Source organism: Carassius carassius, chromosome 16, assembly GCF_963082965.1.
Source record: "Carassius carassius chromosome 16, fCarCar2.1, whole genome shotgun sequence".
Classification (NCBI taxonomy): Eukaryota; Metazoa; Chordata; class Actinopteri; order Cypriniformes; family Cyprinidae; genus Carassius; species Carassius carassius.
Genome location: NC_081770.1, coordinates 2,755,882 through 2,773,994, shown reverse-complemented (window position 1 = coordinate 2,773,994; position 18,113 = coordinate 2,755,882). Strand labels below are relative to the sequence as shown.

At 37.7% G+C, this 18,113-nt stretch overlaps 2 protein-coding genes across 2 annotated transcripts in view; both read right to left on the bottom strand.

Moving 5' to 3' along the window:
* LOC132159298 (uncharacterized) overlaps nucleotides 1-18,113 on the bottom strand; it is a 158,527-nt gene that overhangs the window by 40,125 nt on the left and 100,289 nt on the right.
* LOC132159385 (NLR family CARD domain-containing protein 3-like) lies at nucleotides 1,195-16,490 on the bottom strand. The gene is made up of 6 exons (XM_059568886.1): nucleotides 16,447-16,490; nucleotides 15,918-16,022; nucleotides 13,749-13,853; nucleotides 3,467-3,551; nucleotides 3,110-3,305; nucleotides 1,195-3,029 (listed from the first exon to the last, which is right to left on the bottom strand). The coding sequence occupies exons 1-6, from the start codon at nucleotides 16,488-16,490 to the stop codon at nucleotides 1,195-1,197; spliced, it is 2,370 nt and encodes a 789-aa protein (XP_059424869.1).

The window sequence follows — 18,113 nt, the reverse complement described above, 5'->3', positions numbered from 1 at the left end:
CAGAGCCTAGTCACGTCTCAGCTAAACTTCCAGAGCCTATGGATCTGGCCCTCCGTCCCTCCCCCTGATCCTCCACCAGTCCACCTCCCTCCTGATCTCTTTGTTCTTTGGTTTGTTTTTGTGTTCTGAGGAGCATCTGGTAGCTGCTCCTTAGAGGGTGGGGGAAGGGGGGGTGGTAATGTCACAGTGTCTGGTCTGTGTTTCCCTGGGTGTCCACTAGTGGTCTCACCTCCCCATAGAGTCACCCCACTGCAGGCACTACATTTCCCACTTTCATCGTTTTCACCTGTCCATATAAACCCAGTTTGTTTCTATCAGTTTCATGGAGTCCTTGGTTTATGTCACCCTGCTTTCTCGTGTTCCTTAGTGTTTTTCGTGTTTCTTGTTTTTGGACTGCTTTTGTTAATATTGACGTCTTGACTGTCTGGACAACGATTTTTGGATTCTCCCTATTAAACACTGCAATTGAATCTCTCTGTTTGTGTGTACGTTCGTGACAGTCAGCTTTGATTGTTCCTAATAAACTGTTTAACTGCACTCGCAAATGAATATTAAATTATTTTGTGGGATAATTAAATATATTCGAAATAAACTACAAACATAAAATTATATACATTTATTTTGTACTCACATTCTTTCTTGTAACTCTTCCCCTCTCAGTCACACAGCTGACTGAAAGGCTCATTATGCTAGCCTTTGTCTTCTCAGGTGTAAATCACAATAATATTGATTATAGTTGACGCCTACTCGCATATGACTTTTACCAACAAAATGTGTCTTAGACAATTTAAATCAATATATTGTTTTCTGTGAGTGAGTAAACAAGATGATTTTCACATAATTTAGAAAGAAATATTCTAGGCTACAAGCTCCAGTTCTCAAAAGTCCCGGGAACCAATGTTCTTTATGTGTTTTATTGCCTTATTCAAGTGATTTCACATTTTTAGTTTTTCACTAACCACGCATAACATTTTTTTTCTCAAAAACACAATCATGTTTATACATGCTGCCCACATGTTATTACAGCCCAGTGTGTGCTGATTACAGTGAGATTAGACTTTAGCCATTTAGATATTTATAAGAAACTGAAAAAAGCACAAATGTCAGGGCATGACAAAACTTCTCCAGGCCCCAAAATACCCTTAGACCTCAGAGGGATAAGATCTGAACAAAACATTAACAAAGAACAATAACTTACAGAGCTCTTTTGGACGTTTTGATGACCGCTGTTAATCGAATTAGACACTCGTCTGATTTCTTGAATTTCTGAAGCTCAAACTCCTCCAGCTCCTCCTCTGATGTCAACAACACAAAGACCAAAGCAGACCACTGGGCAGGTGAAAGATCAACAGATGAGAGACTTCCTTTGCTAAGGTGGGTCTGAATGTCTTTCACCAGAGTTTGGTCGTTCAGTTCATTCAGACAGTAGAACAGATTGATGGATCTCTCTGGAGACAGATGAGCTTCAAATTTCTGTTTGATGTACTGAATTATTTCCTCTTTAGTTTGCTCATTTCTAATTTTCTTTGTCAACAGACCCTGTAAGAGTCTCTGATTGGACTGGAGTGACAAACCAAGGAGGAATCGAAGAAAAAGATCCAGGTGTCCATTATCACTCTCTAGTGTCTTGTCAACTGCAGTTCTGAGCAAATCAATCATGCTTTCACTTTTATTTTTCTGTTTTGTAGAGTCATGATCAAACACATATTTCTTGTTAATGTCTAGAAAGAGATGTGCATAAAGGGCTGCAATAAACTCTTGAATGCTCAAGTGAACGAAGCAGTACATGGTACCAAGAGTGATCCCTGTTTCCTCCTTAAAGATCTGGGTACACATGCCTGAGTACACTGATGCCTTATAGACGTCAATACCACAGGCTTCCAGATCTGTGTCATAGAAGACCACGTTGTTTCTTTCTAGCTGATCAAATGCCAGTTTCCCCAGTGAAAAGATGGCATCTTTATCCCAGAAAACATCTGGTGTATATTCTCCATCATACTTTCGTCTGCTATGCTGGATCTGAAATCTGAGAAAGTGTGTGTACATTTGTGTCAGAGTCTTAGGAGTGTCTTCAGTATTTGACTCCTGCAGTGTTTTGGAGGCATCATCAGTCTGATTGTTTTTCACAACATAATTTCTTTTCTCCTCTAAAATGTTCTGGAGAACAGTGGCTGAAATCCAGCAGAAGACTGGGATGTGGCACATGATAAAGAGACTCTTTGATTGTTTAACATGATCAATGATTTCTTTGGCCTGATTCTCATCCATTAATCTTTTTCTGAAGTACTCCTCCTTTTGTGCATCATTGAATCCTCGTATCTCTGTCAGCCGGTCGATACAGTCAGGAGGAATCTTACTGGCAGCTGCTGGTCTGCTGGTGATCCAGATGAAAGCAGAAGGAAGCAGATTTCCCTTGATGAGGTTCGTCAGGAGAACATCCAGAGAGACTGCTGATGAAACATCAGACCACGTCTCATTATCCTTAAAGTTCACAGGAAGTCGACATTCATCCAATCCATCAAGAATGAACAAGACTTTTAATTGATTTCTTCTTGTAAGGTTCAGTCCTTTTGTCTCTGGGAAAAACTGAGTTATAAGGTCCATCAAACTTAGTTTTTCTTGATCCTTTAAGTTCATCTCTCTTAATGGAAGAGGAAATATGAAGCTGATATCTTGATTTTCTTTTCCTTCGGCCCAATCCAGAACAAACTTCTGCACAGAGACTGATTTTCCGATGCCAGCAACTCCTTTTGTCAGTACAGTTCTGATCTGCTTGTCTTGTTCAGGTGCTTCAAACAAATGTTTGCACTCAACCTGTATCTCCTGTGATTCATGACGTCTGGAAGCAACTTCAATCTGTCTCACCTCATGTTCAGTATTGACCTGTTCACTACAACCCTGAGTGATATAGAGATCTGTGTAGATGTTCTTCAGAAGTGTAGAGTCACCTTGCTTTGCAATTCCTTCAAACACACATTTATACTTCTTCTTTAGGCTACATTTTAGCTGATGAATGAAGAACAGTTCATCTAAACACAGGGATGAAAAAAAATTCTGTTAGCCTTTTAGTTATGCTATTTTCTCCAATACATGATCACGAGTCTCTAACCTTCTAGAGTATCAGCAGCTTCATCTTGCTTCATCTCTCTCATGAAGTAGAGCGTGAGATCAAGGGCTGCTTCTTTGTTTCTGCATCTGTTCTCATTAAAATCCTTCACAAAGTATTCTATGTCTTCTTTTTGTAATATTTTCTTAAACTTTTGCAGCTCATTCTTCAGAAATGTGAGAATTTTTCTTTCAAGATCCTAAAGAAATAAATAATAAAAAATACACATTTTCCTTTTACATTTTTATGTATTCCTAAAAGAAAACAAATTATTGTGATAAATCAGAAATTATTCTTGCAAGCTTTGTTCAGTAAACTATTTGTTATAAAAGGTCAATATTATTGAAAATGTTTTCCTACCTGGAAGATCTGCAGGAGATTGTCTTTGAAATTCTTGTAGTTCCTGTGAGTTTTGACGTCTGAATCTAATGTCTCATATTGAACCCTATTAGTGAATAAAATTAAGTACTGCATTTTCAGGGACACTGTTAAAGAAACAGTTTGCAAATATTTTTTTTAACAAAGACAGAAAGCAATAGCTGTTTAAGTTCACACTGTTAAAGTATAGGATCTATTTAAGTATAAATTTATAAACCCGATTCCAAAAATGTGGGACACTGTAGAAATTCTAAGTAAAAAAGGAATGGAATAATTTACAAATCTCGTAAACTTATATTTTATTCACAATAGAATATAGATAACATATCAAATGTTGAAAGTGAGACATTTTGAAATGTCATGCCAAAATGTGGCTCATTTTAGATTTGATGAGAGCTACACATTCTAAAAAAGTTGGGACAAGGCCATGTTTACCACTGTGTGGCATCCCCTCTTTTTATAACAGTCTGCAGATTCACACGTGATAAATGCAGGGAAATCGGGGAAGTCGTGCCCTAGTGGTTAGAGAGTTTGACTCCTAACCCTAGGGTTCTGGGTTCGAATCTCGAGCAGGCAATATCACGACTTAGGTGCCCTTGATGAAGGCACCAAACCCCCAACTGCTCCTCGGGCGCCGCAGCATAAATGGCTGCCCACTGCTCCGGGTGTGTGTTCACTGCTGTGTGTGTGCACTTTGGATGGGTTAAATGCAGAGCATGGATTCTGAGAATGGGTCACCATACTTGGCTGAATGTCACTTCACACAAATAGTTAGGCTGACAGAGAAGATTTCAGAATTAGAGACAAGCATCCAAACTCTAATTGAGGACAGTAAGAATGTTAGGGCTCTAGATACAGCTTTGGATGATTCCAGAGTCCTGTACATTGTTCCGTTCCGGCAACAGAGCCCCCCCAGCAGGGCAACTGAGTGACAGTGAGGCGGCATAGTTGCAGGTCAAAACACCGCTCTTCTGTTCCGATGAAAACATTAAACAGGTTCTCTCCACTCAGGGATGCACCCACTGAGAAACCTGATGAAAGTGCTCTAGTTATTGGCGATTCTATTGTACGGAACTTGAATATAGAGACATCAGCCACCATAGTCAAATGTTTACCAGGAGCCAGAGCACCTGACATCTTGGCAAATTTAAAAGTGCTGGCTAATGCTTAATGTAAATACAGATTGTTATTCATGCCGGCGCTAATGATGTTCGACTTCGCCAGTCGGAGATCACAAAAAATAACTTTAAAGAGGTGTGTGAACTTGCAAGTACGATGTCAGACACTGTAATATGCGCTGGACCCCTCCCTGCTTACCGTGGTGATGAGATGCATAGCAGATTGTCATCACTCAATGGCTGGATGTCTAAGTGGTGCCCCTAAAATAATATAGGTCTCATAGACAATTGGATGAGCTTTTGGGGAAGACCTGACCTGTTGAAAAGAGATGGTCTTTATCCATCCTGGGGTGGTGTCGCTCTTCTTTCTAGAAATATGGCACATAGTCTTAGAGTTTGTACTTGTCTAACGTCACAGAGGTCAGTTAATTCTCAGCACATAGAGACTCTTTCACCTAGATATCACACTATAGAGACTGTGTCTGTTCCCCGAACTAGAAAAAAAAAAAAAACATCCAAACCAATTTAAGAGCAACTATTTAATTGAGGTTCAACAAATAAAAAACAGATGCAATACGGATAAACAAATGATAAAGCTTGGCTTATTGAATATCAGATCCCTTTCTACGAAAGCACTTTTTGTAAATAATATGATCACTGATCATAATCTAGATGTGCTCTGTTTGACAGAAACCTGGCTAAATGTGATGTGATGTTTGTTCTGGCTACTGTATACAGGTCACCAGGGCACCATACAGACTTTATAAAAGGGTTTGCTGATTTCACATCCGAGTTAGTGCTGGATGCAGATAAAGTTTTAATAGTTGGTGATTTTAATATCCATGTTGATAATGAAAAAGATGCAGTGGGATCAGCATTTATGGACATTCTGAATGTTGTGGGATTAGACAACATGTCTCAGGACCTATACTCATTGTCGAAATCATACTCTAGATTTAATACTGTCACATGGAATTGATGTTGATGGTGTTGAAATTATTCAGCCAAGTGATGGTATCTCAGATTATTATTTAGGTTTGTGCAAACTTCATATAGCCAAAACTGTAAATTCTTCTACTTGTTACAAGTATGGTAGAACCATCACTTCTACCACAAAAGACTGCTTTGTAAGTTATCTTCCTGATGTATCCGAATTCCTTAGCATATCCAAAACCTCAGAACAACTTGATGATGTAACAAAAACTATGGATTCTCTCTTTTCTAGCCTTTTAAATACAGTTGCTCCTTTAAGCTTAAGGAGGGTTAAGGACTGACACCATGGTATAATGAGCACACTCGCACCCTAAAGAGAGCAGCCCGGAAAATGGAGCGCAGCTGGAGGAAAACAAAACTACAGTAGGTGGCCATCCAAAATCCTCCTTTTACCGCCGTGGGTACCACCGCCGCTGCATCTGTAAAGTGCATTTGCAGCTTTTGACCGCTGAGTGGTGCTTTAACCACAAGTTATCAAACAATCACATCAAAGCACATTTTCGCAAATAGACGTCAGTTTTGCCACGCTGATGTGTTACATTTGACGGCTTCAGTAACGGAAAATGAAAGAAAAACACTATAGTTAAAATATTGAATATATTTCATATAGTTATGTGCATTTCTTAGAATGAATTCAAGCAGAATAAATGTCAAGTCTGTGCCTTAGCCTGTGCTTATATTTTCTCTAAGCTACATGGTATTAAACCATATTTTAGATTTGACACATTTAAAAGGTGTGCAGTAAAATTTATATTATATGAATTATGCGTTATATTATTCAAAAGAAATTGTGGTTTACTTTGCATCGGAGCATTACAAGTGGTAGCCTATTTAGGGGGGTAGGCTACATGGATTAATATGCAAATTGTCAATATTTTCTTATTATTATGCCTATATTTTAATTTCTATTTTAAAATTCCTTTAATAAAACAACATGCATTTTTGTTATTCGTTACCAGTACTTTATTTTGACAGATAATATCTTGGGAAAAAGACATTTGTCTGTAAACTGATTAAGAAATTGTTGCATGTTTAGTAAAACGTGAAGCACTGTATAATTTCGTTCCCATTATTTAGGCCTGATTAGCCTTAAACAAGAAACGAATGAATTAAACCTGCATGATTTAGCTAAATCTTTGAAACTCTAAAGAATGGATGGATTATTAAAACGTCCTCACAATTATACTCAAATTCTCTCATTATAATCAACAAAATGCACACGATGTAAAAAAGAGTTTTATTAATTGACAACTTAAGTGATTTTAAAGAGAGCCTTCTTTTAGTGCTGGGCGATAGGATATGGCCTAAAAAAAAAAAAAGTTAAATTTATGATTTAAATCGATTTTAAAATCAATATTCAAATGACATAGAAATTTTTCAAAGCAAGTTTTAATATAGTTCTTTATCATTCATTTACCAGTCAAATTTATAACTGAGACAAGATGATTAAAAAGAAAAAAAAAAACAGTAATGTTATTACCTTAATGCTGGAAACACCTTTATTTATTTATTTTTTTGTTAATACTAGCTCACCGTGCATCTAACCATCCACTCAGCATTAAGAGCTGTTCAGATTAAAACTGCCAGCTCTGCAGTGAGTCACTGTCATGGACAGAGCAAGTGTAAATATATTTTCTAGTCTATATTTCCATCTCGTTATGCCGCTGGTTTAGGTTTTTTTTTTCTTATATAACTTATTTGTAAATAGAGCAGTCACTGTCTGTGTCTACACCGGATGCGAGACTTGTCATCCGTGCTGCTCTTTTATGAAGTTACTTCACTTAAGGACATATTAAATGAGATTATGCCTGAAAAGGTTTTGGATTTTTTATCATGTGTTAATTTAAAAAATCTTATATAATATGACTTGCTGTGTTTATATGTTTTGTTTTTTTATTGTATTTATATGATATTTGTATTTTTGTAATTGTATTTTTGCCATGAAAATAGCTTTGAGTGCTGACATGGCATTAAATAAAATAATCTGAATCTGAATCTGTCATCTGTGCCCCACTGTGCTAAAAGTGTGTTTAAACTTGATGACATCATACTACAGTGTCAAATCATCTGAACGCAGTGTCAGTACATTTCATCATAAACAGAACGAGCATCAGTTCACTGATGGGGATCGTGTCCAGTGTAACCATCACTGGGTTATGTTGTCTTTTGTTGGATCATGCCACTCGTGTCCGGTGTAGATCTGGCATGAGTTTTTTAATGGGTTATGTTACAGCCCTGCTTGTTTTTAATGTTTTTATTAAATATCTGTATTGACTGCATGGTCATACAATCGTATTATTTACTGCCATGCGACCTACAAAAGTAAAGCTCGGTGAGTCGAGCAACAAGAATTGCTGCAGGTTGCTTTTGGCGGAAATGCTGTGCTTGTGCTGCCGCAGTCGTCTTAAATTCGTCGGGTGAAACATCTTTCTCACTCTGCAGCAGAGTCTGTGAGCGGAAACAACTTCCCCTCCTCGCTCAGAGCATTTAATAATCACTCCGATCCGCGCTCACTGATACCAGAAACACCGCTCCGCCTTCACTCCATGGATAAAGTAATTCAGCAGGATATGTTTGAAATGTTATTATCATAACGTAGCCTATAAAAAAATAATAATAAATAAAAATAACAGGAGAGTTTCAAAGTGGCTTAGGCTATTGTGTGTAAACTCTTTTACCCATCACATGCCAAACTAATAACATTGTAAGCATTACATTTTTAATTGCTGCTTTCTGCTGTGCAAATTTTGTTTGTGAAAATAACAGTACATTTTTGTCAGTTATTTTATCTAAACAGATCAATGAATTTCTTCAAGATTTTAAAATCAGATAGTCTACTGATAATGTAGTAGCACTGTAAGATTACATTTGTTTGAATGCATTAATGCTAAAGCCATTGCGTGTGAATGTGCTGTATCTGTTTAAATCATGCTTTAACCCGAAAATATTCAGTAAAAGAAAAAGACAAACTCCTATAGCCTGTAACAACCGCTCGACTATTGCAGTCATTATAACCTTCTGATCAAGCTATATAGCTAAATATGTTTAACATGAATTCTTGCTGAATATGCAGTTTTATTATGGCCTGAATTCGGTCTGTTTTTTGGTTGTGAGGAACGATGTGTTTTCATGTTACTGGACTGAAACATGCCTGTACTCAGCAGCCCTACTCTTTGTATTCATTATTTTCTCGCAGCCCATATTATTATTTTCACAAGACCATAATGATAATAACAAATTATAAAATGATAATTAATCATTATTTTATGAAATTCATTGTTATTTGTGAAAATTAGAGTTTTCGGAAGGCTTTAAGACCAAGCGGAATCCTCTGCAGCTGCTCCCGCCTCACAGTGCGCGGGACTCCGCTAACTGACACAGCTTCACCGTCTGCGGTTTGACTTTACTGAATCAGATTGAGGCGAATACAACATATTGATCATGAGCCTAACATTTAGCAAGCAGGAAAACATTCATTCTAACTGAAGGAAGACGTATTTCAATGAGCTTATGCTGTTAAATAGAGAGCGAGAGAGAGACAGAGAAAACCTAGTCTAGGGCTATTCTTAAACTTGGAGCTCATTATATTGAAGTACAAATCCAAACACCAGAAACATTATGCATTTTATGAATAATGAAATGTTATGAAAAGTATGCATTTTATTTATTCACATGCTATATGGGTTGAAATAATATTTTAGTTCACAACTTTAAGTTCCATTGTTTAAAAAAATGCTTTATTGGCTAAAGTTTCATAAACCTGCAGTTGTTATGCTCTAAAATGCCATTTGTAATTTCACAGTATTTTCACCTCCTAAATCACTAACCTTTAAAGTCACAATTCTATAATCTATAAATTTACTCAGGCCGATGGCATTCTTTAATGACATTATTTTATAACCGTTCAGCCATCAGCTACAGCAGGGGGGCCCAACCCTGCTCCTGGAGATCGACTGTCCTGCAAAGTTTAGCTTCAATCCTAATCAAACACACCTGAAGCAACTAATTAAGGTCTTCAGGCTCACATAAAAATTAAAGGCAGGTGTGTTTGATTAGGGTTGGAGCCAAACTTTGCAGGACAGTCGATCACCAGGAACAGGGTTGGGCACCCCTGAGCTACAGTATCGTATCAGACAGTGCACTATAGATCCTCTGAGGAACATTTCCACTCTCTCTACTGTAGGAGAGGAAGAATTGTATAAACTTGTTAAATCGTCTAAACCAGAAACATGCATGTTAGACCCTATACCATCTAAGCTCCTAAAAGAGGTGCATCCAGAAGTCATAAATCCTCTTCTGACTATTATTAGTTCCTCACTGCCATTAGGATATGTCCCCAAAACCTTCAAACTGGCTGTTATTAAGCCTCTCATCAAAAAACCACTACTTGACCCCAAAGAACTAGTTAATTATAGACTGATCTCGAATCTTCCTTTTCTGTCCAAGATACTAGAAAAGGTAGTATCCTTACAATTATATTCCTTCTTAGAGAAAAATTGTATCTGTGAGGATTTCCAGTCAGGATTTAGACCGCATCATAGTACTGAGACTGCTCTCCTTAGAGTTACAAATGACCTGCTCTTATCATCTGATCGTGGTTGTATATCTCTATTAGTGCTATTGGATCTTAGTGCTGCGTTCAACACTATTGACCACAACATTCTTTTGCATAGACTGGAACACTTTGTTGGCATTATTGGAAGTGCATTAGCATGGTTTAAATCGCACTTATCGCTTATCGTACTTATCGAACTTGATCGCCATCAATTCGTATCAGTGAATGAAGAGGTATCATATCGATCACAAGTGCAGTATGGAGTACCTCAAGGCTCAGTACTAGGGCCGTTACTCTTCACGCTTCACATGTTACCCTTGGGAGATATCATCAGGAAACATGCTTTTAGCTTTCACTATTATGCTGATGATATACAGCTCTATATTTCTTTGCAGCCCGCCGAAACACACCTATTTGAAAAACTAATGGAATGCATAGTCGATTTAAAAAATTGGATGACGAGTAATTTCTTACAGCTATAGGTTTTTAGTTTTTTATAGGACCTAAAAATTCTGCATGTAATAACCTAGAACACTGTCTAAGACCTGATGGCTGCTCTGTCAATTCTTCATCATCAGTTAGGAACCTAGCTGTGGTAAAACTGCATTTTTCCATCTCAAAAATATATCTAAATTACGGCCAATGCTCTCAATGTCAAATGCAAATCCATGCATTTATGACCTCAAGGTAAGATTATTGTAATGCTTTATTGGGTGGTTGTTCTGCACGCTTCGTAAACAAACTACAGTAAGTCCAAAATGCAGCAGCAAAAGTTCTTGCTAGAACCAGGAAGTATGACCATATTAGCCGGTCGTGTCAACACTACACTGGCTCCCTATCAAACATCATATGGATTTAAAAATATTGCTTATTACTTATAAAGCCCTGAATGGTTTCGCACCTCAGTATTTGATTGAGCTCTTGTTACATTATAATCCTCCACGTCCGTTGCATTCTCAAAACTCAGGCAATTTGATAATACCTAGAATATCAATTCAGACACACTCTTGCAGTTTAAATCTAGATTAAAGACCCATCTCTTTAACCTGGCTTACACATAACATACTAATATGCTTCTAATATCCAAATCCGTTAAAGGATTTATAGGCTGCATTAATTAGGTAAACCGGAACCGGGAACAATTCCCATAACACCTGATGTACTTGCTACATCATTAGAAGAATGGCATCTACGCTAATATTAGTCTGTTTCTCTCTTATTCCGAGGTCACCGTAGCCACCAGTTCCAGTCTGTATCCAGATCAGAGGGTCACTGCAGTCACCCGAATCCAGTATGTATCCAGACCATATGGTGGATCAGCACCTAGAAAGGATCTCTACAGCACTGAAAGACAGCGAAGACCAGGACAACTGGCCCCAGATACAGCTTCCCTGTAAAGACCTTGTCTCAGACAACCACCGGGACAAGACCACAGGAAACAGATGATTCTTCTGCACAATCTGACTTTGCTGCAGCCTGGAATTGAACTGGCAGTTTCGTCTGGTCAGAGGAGAACTGGCCCCCCAACTGAGCGTGTTTTCTCCCAAGGTTTTTTTGCTCCATTCTGTCACAGATGGAGTTTTGGTTCCTTGCCGCTGTCGCCTCTGGCTTGCTTAGTTGGGGTCACTTCATTTACAGCGATATCTTTGACTTTGATTGCAAATGATTGCACAGACAATATTTAAACTGAACTGAGATGACATCACTGAATTCAATAATAAGTGAGTGTGACGTGACATTCAGCCAAGTATGGTGACCCATGCTCAGAATTCGTGCTCTGCATTTATGCTGTGGTGCCCGGGGAGCAGTTGGGGGTTCGGTGCCTTGCTCAAGGGCACCTAAGTCATGGTATTGCCAGCCTGGGACTCAAACCCACAAACCTAGGGTTAGGAGTCATACTCTCTAACCACTAGGCCACGACTTCCCCAAAGATTTTATTAATTAAGTCATTACATTTGCCAAGTATGGTTACCCATACTCAGAATTGGTGCTCTGCATTTAACCCATCCAAGTGCACACACACACCGCAGTGAGAAGTGAACACACCATGAACACACACCTTGAGCAGTGGGCAGCTATAGATCCAGTGCCCGGGGAGCAACTGGGGTTCAGTGCCTTGCTCAAGGGCACTTCAGCCATGGGTATTGAGGGTGGAAGAGAGCGCTGTTCATTAATTCCTGCCAGCACAGAGACTCAAACCGGCGACCTTCTGGTAACCAGTCCGGCTCTCTAACCATTAGGCCACAGCTGCCCCGGTGAACTGATGAACTGCCTTTAACTGTCATTTTGCATTATTGACACTGTTTTCCTAATGAATGTTGTTCAGTTGCTTTAACGCGATGTATTTTGTTTAAAGCGCTATATAAATAAAGGTGACTTGACTAATACAGGCTTCCATTTGCTCAGCTGTCTTAGGTCTTTTTTGTCGCATCTTCCTCTTCTGAACTGAGCGCTGATAACAACTTGGGTTGTCCTTGGCCTCTTTAGTCCGGATGACATGGTGTCCCAGTTTTCCAAAAAGAACTTTAAATTTTGATTCGTCTGACCACAGAACAGTTTTCCACTTTGCCACAGTCCATTTTAAATGAGCCTTGGCCCAGAGAATACGGCTGCGCTTCTTGATCATGTTTAAATATGGCTTCTTTTTTGACCTAAAGAGTTTTAGCCGGCAATGGCGAATGGCACGATGGATTGTGTTCACGGACAATGTTTTCTGGAAGTATTCCTGAGCCCATGTTGTGATTTCCATTACAGTAGCATCTAAGGGCCTAAAGATCACGGGCATTCAGTATGGTTTTCCGGCCTTGACCCTTACGCACAGAGATTGTTCCAGATTCTCTGAATTTTTGGATGATATTATGCACTGTAGATGATGATAACTTCAAACTCTTTAAAATTTTTCTCTGAGAAACTCCTTTCTGATATTGCTCCACTATTTCTCGCCGCAGCATTGGGGGAATTGGTGATCCTCTGCCCATCTTGACTTCTGAGAGACACTGCCACCCTGAGAGGCTCTTTTTATACCCAATCATGTTGCCAATTGACCTAATAAGTTGCAAATTGGTCCTTCAGCTGTTCCTTATGTACATTTAACTTTTCCGGCCTCTTATTGCTACCTGTCCCAACTTTTTTGGAATGTGAATTTCTCATGAAATCCAAAATGAGCCAATATTTGGCATTATTTTTTCAAAAAGTCTCACTTCAACATTTGATACGTTATCTATATTCTATTGTGAATAAGATATAAGTTTATGAGATTTGTAAATTATTCCATTCCTTTTTTACTCAAAATTTCTATAGTGTTCCAACTTTTTTGGAATCGGATTTGAAGGTAAATATTAGGTTTCTCATTGTAATATTTTCTATCCTAAGAGCAAACAACACAGGGGCTGGTGAATTAATAAAGTTATGTTAGTGCACCAAAATTTACAAAATATATACTTCACATCAAATAATTTAAATTTTCTTTGCTGATGCTTTTAGCATCTTAATAAAAACTCTGATAAATATTTAAACAATTATAGATTCATGATGCATTTTCAATGAAATCTTTTCTAGCAGTCCATGTGCAACCAGCAATAAGAAAAACATTAAATACCTTTTGGTAGATGATGCTTTTTTCTCACTGAAGTTCGGTGGATCATCTTTTGACTGCTCACTCTTCACAGACACAGAGCTGGACACATGTGATCCTGATCTTACACTAATGACACAAAGAACAGAGAGAAACAAAGAAACAATATTACACAGTGCACTTCAGTCAAATTCATAAAGTTTTAATGTTGTAAATAGTTATTAAAACAGAGATATAGCCATGCATTTGCATTATCTACTAGATGTAGATTTGTATTTCTGTATTGTAGAACTTAGCGGTATAAAAACAGCTTTGTGCCAGCAGCTATCACTAAGTTGAATAAGGATAGGTCTTAGGAATATTATTATTTTAGTCTAGGCGGTTTTTAGTGATGCTGAGAACCTTAAAGCACTTTTATCATACAGACCTGATTCCAAAAAAGTTGGGAGACTGTACAAATTGTGAATAAAAACGGAATGCAATGATGTGGAAGTTTCAAATTTCATTATTTTATTCAGAATACAACATAGATGACATATCAAATGTGTAAACTGAGAAAATGTATCATTTCTATGGAAAAATAAGTTGATTTTAAATTTCATGGCATCAACACATCTCAAAAAGTTGGGACAAGGCCATGTTAACCACTGTGTGGCATCCCCTCTTCTTTTTATAACAGTCCGCAAACATCTGGGGACTGAGGAGACAAGTTGCTCGAGTTTAGGAATAGGAATGTTGTCCCATTCTTGTCTAATACAGGCTTCTAGTTGCTCAATTGTCTCGTCGAATCTTCCTCTTTATGATGCACCAAATGTTTTCTATGGGTTAAAGATCTGGAATGCAGGCTGGCCATTTCAGTACCTTGATCCTTCTTCTACGCAGCCATGATGTTGTAATTGATGCAGTATGTGGTCTGGCATTGTCATGTTGGAAAATGCAAGGTCTTCCCTGAAAGAGACGATGTCTGGATGGGAGCATATGTTGTTCTAGAACTTGGATATACCTTTCATCATTGATGGTGCCTTTCCAGATGTGTAAGCTGCCCATGCCACATGTACTCGTGCAACACCATACCATCAGAGATGCAGGCTTCTGAAATGAGCGCTAATAACAACTTGGGTTGTCCTTGTCCTCTTTAGTCCGGATGACATGGCGTCCCAGTTTTCCAAAAAGAATTTCAAATTTTGATTCTTCTGACCACAGAACAGTTTTCCACTTTGCCACAGTCCATTTTAAATGAGCCTTGGCCCAGAGAAAACGCCTGTGCTTCTGGATCATGTTTAGATATGGCTTCTTTTTTGACCTATAGAGTTTTATCTGGCAACGGCGAATGGCACGGTGGATTGTATTCACTGACAATGTTTTCTGGAAGTATTCCTGAACCCATGTTGTGATTTCCATTACAGCAGCATTTCTGCATGTGATGCAGTGCCGTCTAAGGGCCCGAAGATCAGGGCATCCAGTATGGTTTTCCGGCCTTGACCCTTACGCACAGAGATTGTTCCAGATTCCCTTAATCTTTGGATGATATTATGCACTGTAGATGATGATAACTTCAAACTCTTTTCAATTTTTCTCTGAGAAACTCCTTTCTGATATTGCTCCACTATTTTTCGCCGGAGCATTGGGGCAATTGGTGATCCTCTGCCCATCTTGACTTCTGAGAGACACTGCCATTCTGAGAGGCTCTTTTTATACCCAATTATGTTGTCAATTGACCTAATAAGTTGCAAATTGGTCCGCCAGCCGTTCCTTATATGTACATTTAACTTTTCTGGCCTCTTACAACTACCTGTCCCAATTCTTTTGGAATGTGTAGTTTTCATGAAATCCAAAATGAGCCAATATTTGGCATGACATTTCAAAATGTCTCACTTTCAACATTTGATATGTTATCTATATTCTATTGTGAATAAAATATAAGATTATGAGATTTGTAAATTATTCCATTCCTTTTTTACTCACAATTTGTACAGTGTCCCAACTTTTTTGGAATCGTTTTTGTGCATGTTGTTTAATATAGCCACTCGTAATGGCTGCTTGTTAAATTGTATTACTGGAAATATGCTCCAGACCGAGTACAATAAAAGTCACCATATATTGTTTTCACCAATTTTTTTTTTTTATTCAGTCAACATCTATCACAAAAACAACAGTGACGAAATTAACTAATATAATGCTAAAATGTCATACCTTTTGGCAGATGATGTTTCTTCCTCACTGAAGTTCGGTGGATCATCTTTTGACTGGTCACTCTTCACAGACACAGAGCTGGACGCATGTGATCCTGATCTTACACTAATGACACAAAGAACAGAGAAAACTATAACAGATTTTTCATTCTTATTTGAAGAGATTTTGTGTTTGTTTAGTCCAGTTGAACACAACCTAGTTCAGTAACTCATCAGTTCTGCTATAAAGGAATCATCTAACAGTCAAGTGAAGAGCTGCTTTCATTTACATTTTACATTTAATCATTTAGCAGACGCTTTCACATCCTGCACAATTTCTACTTCACTAAAAAACACAGCTGGCTCATACAATATCTTGAATCTATGTCTATGCATATAATGAACAATGACGTGTGGTTGTTTAAAGCGAGTATCTTAGAGAAACTAAATTTCATTCATGGCAACAGTGAGAAAAATACTTAATTATTGCTGGGTTTTATTCTTCACAGAAAGTGTTTAAAATGATTGTCTGAAAGCAGACTCAGTCTTACCTCTGTTTCTGTGAGAGACTCGTCTTTCCTCTCTTCTCTGACATACTGCAGATGAACAGACTGGTTCATGAAAACAATCAGATGCTCATCATGATCTGGAAATAACAATGTGCTACTGAGATGAAAAAAATGGGCTAAACAAATATTACTATGCAAGTAATTCGCATTATGTGGTCACATTTTACAATAAGGTTCCATTTTTTAACATTAGTTAACATGAACTAACAATAAAAAAATATGTAAAGCTTTTATTAATCGCTGTTAATATATCAACATTTACTAATGCATTAAAATACAAAGTTGTATATGAATATTAATTAAAAGTCCTGAGCTAACATGAGCTAACAATGAACAGTTGTGTTTTTTATTAAGTACTATTAACAAAGATTAATAAATACTGTATCAAATGTATTGCTCATTGTTAATGTTAGTTAACATGCATTGTGGTCTCTGATGCATTGTAGTCACTACAGTGGAGAGATATTTGTAGGCCATTTTGAACCATTTAAGATGTAGCATCATGTCCCAACCCCCAATTGGCAAACCCCCAAATTGTTCTTTTTTTTTTTTTAAAGATATTGCATAATATATTCAAAATGGCGGCAAGATAAGGGAATGCACCAGGTACAAAAATATTGTTCAGTTAAATAGGAAGTCAGAAATAGATTAAGAGCTTTAACACAAGCTGAAGACCGGTGGTGGTTTGAGACTTGGTTTTCTCCTCCCAAAACACCTGCCAGAGAGGAACGTCTCTCTGCAGCAAGCAGATGCACAAACTGAACTGAATGTTCACTTTCGAATCCTGGAGCGAAATGCCTTACTATCATACTACTCTTACAATTTCTGCAGTATCCAGTAAGTATACAGTGAATAGTATGCAGTCTTTCTGTACTCATTAAATACACAGGTGACCTACTATATTTGCCAGAATCTGCTGAATATAACTAATGTTCCCTGAAATCAGTGCTGAAGCTGGGTTTGGAATGGCATTCTACCACACAACTTACATATACATACCCGATTCCAAAAAAGTTGGGACACTGTAGAAATTGTGAGTAAAAAAGGAATGGAATAATTTACAAATCTTATAAACTTATATTTTATTTACAATAGAATATAGATAACATATCAAATGTTGAAAGTGAGACAGTGTACAAGTGTACATGTTATACATGTTACTGTAAACTACAAAATATTGCTGTGTATCTAAAAACAATATTGTTAAGAGGAGATAAATTATACCTTTATCTCTAAGGTACATTTCCGATCGAGTCAAATGATGTCACCTTTATCTCTATAGGGCTTTTATATCAGTTACCCCTCAGGCAAGAGAGACATGGAGCAGCGACCCAGATACAAAATGTGTCAAGCAGGGCTACATATTAACCATACAGCCTTTGAAATAAAAAGAAACTAAGCATATTATGATTAAGAATAATTAAATTATAGTAATATATTAGTCTGCTTTTACATTGATCGTATCTATTTTGACATGCTATATTTTTGTCCCGTGTTAGTATCACAATGTTAACTGCAGCTTCAGACTGAATCACACATTCATGTAGATGTCACTCACAAAACTTTGCAGCATGTAATTGACCGTCTGTGCTCTTAGCAGCATGATAATCAATTCTCTTATTTAATAGATTATATCTATATAACCTCAA

Bases quoted from the DNA above. Each gene is read 5' to 3' on its own strand.
- LOC132159385 (XM_059568886.1), bottom strand. From the start codon at position 16,490: ATGTCAGAGAAGAGAGGAAAGACGAGTCTCTCACAGAAACAGAG. The intron at 3,552-13,748 runs GTATTTAATGTT...ATTCACTAATAG, and splicing joins AAAGCATCATCTACCAAAAG to GGTTCAATATGAGACATTAG. The intron at 3,306-3,466 runs GTAGGAAAACAT...TTATTTCTTTAG, and splicing joins ATCTCCTGCAGATCTTCCAG to GATCTTGAAAGAAAAATTCT.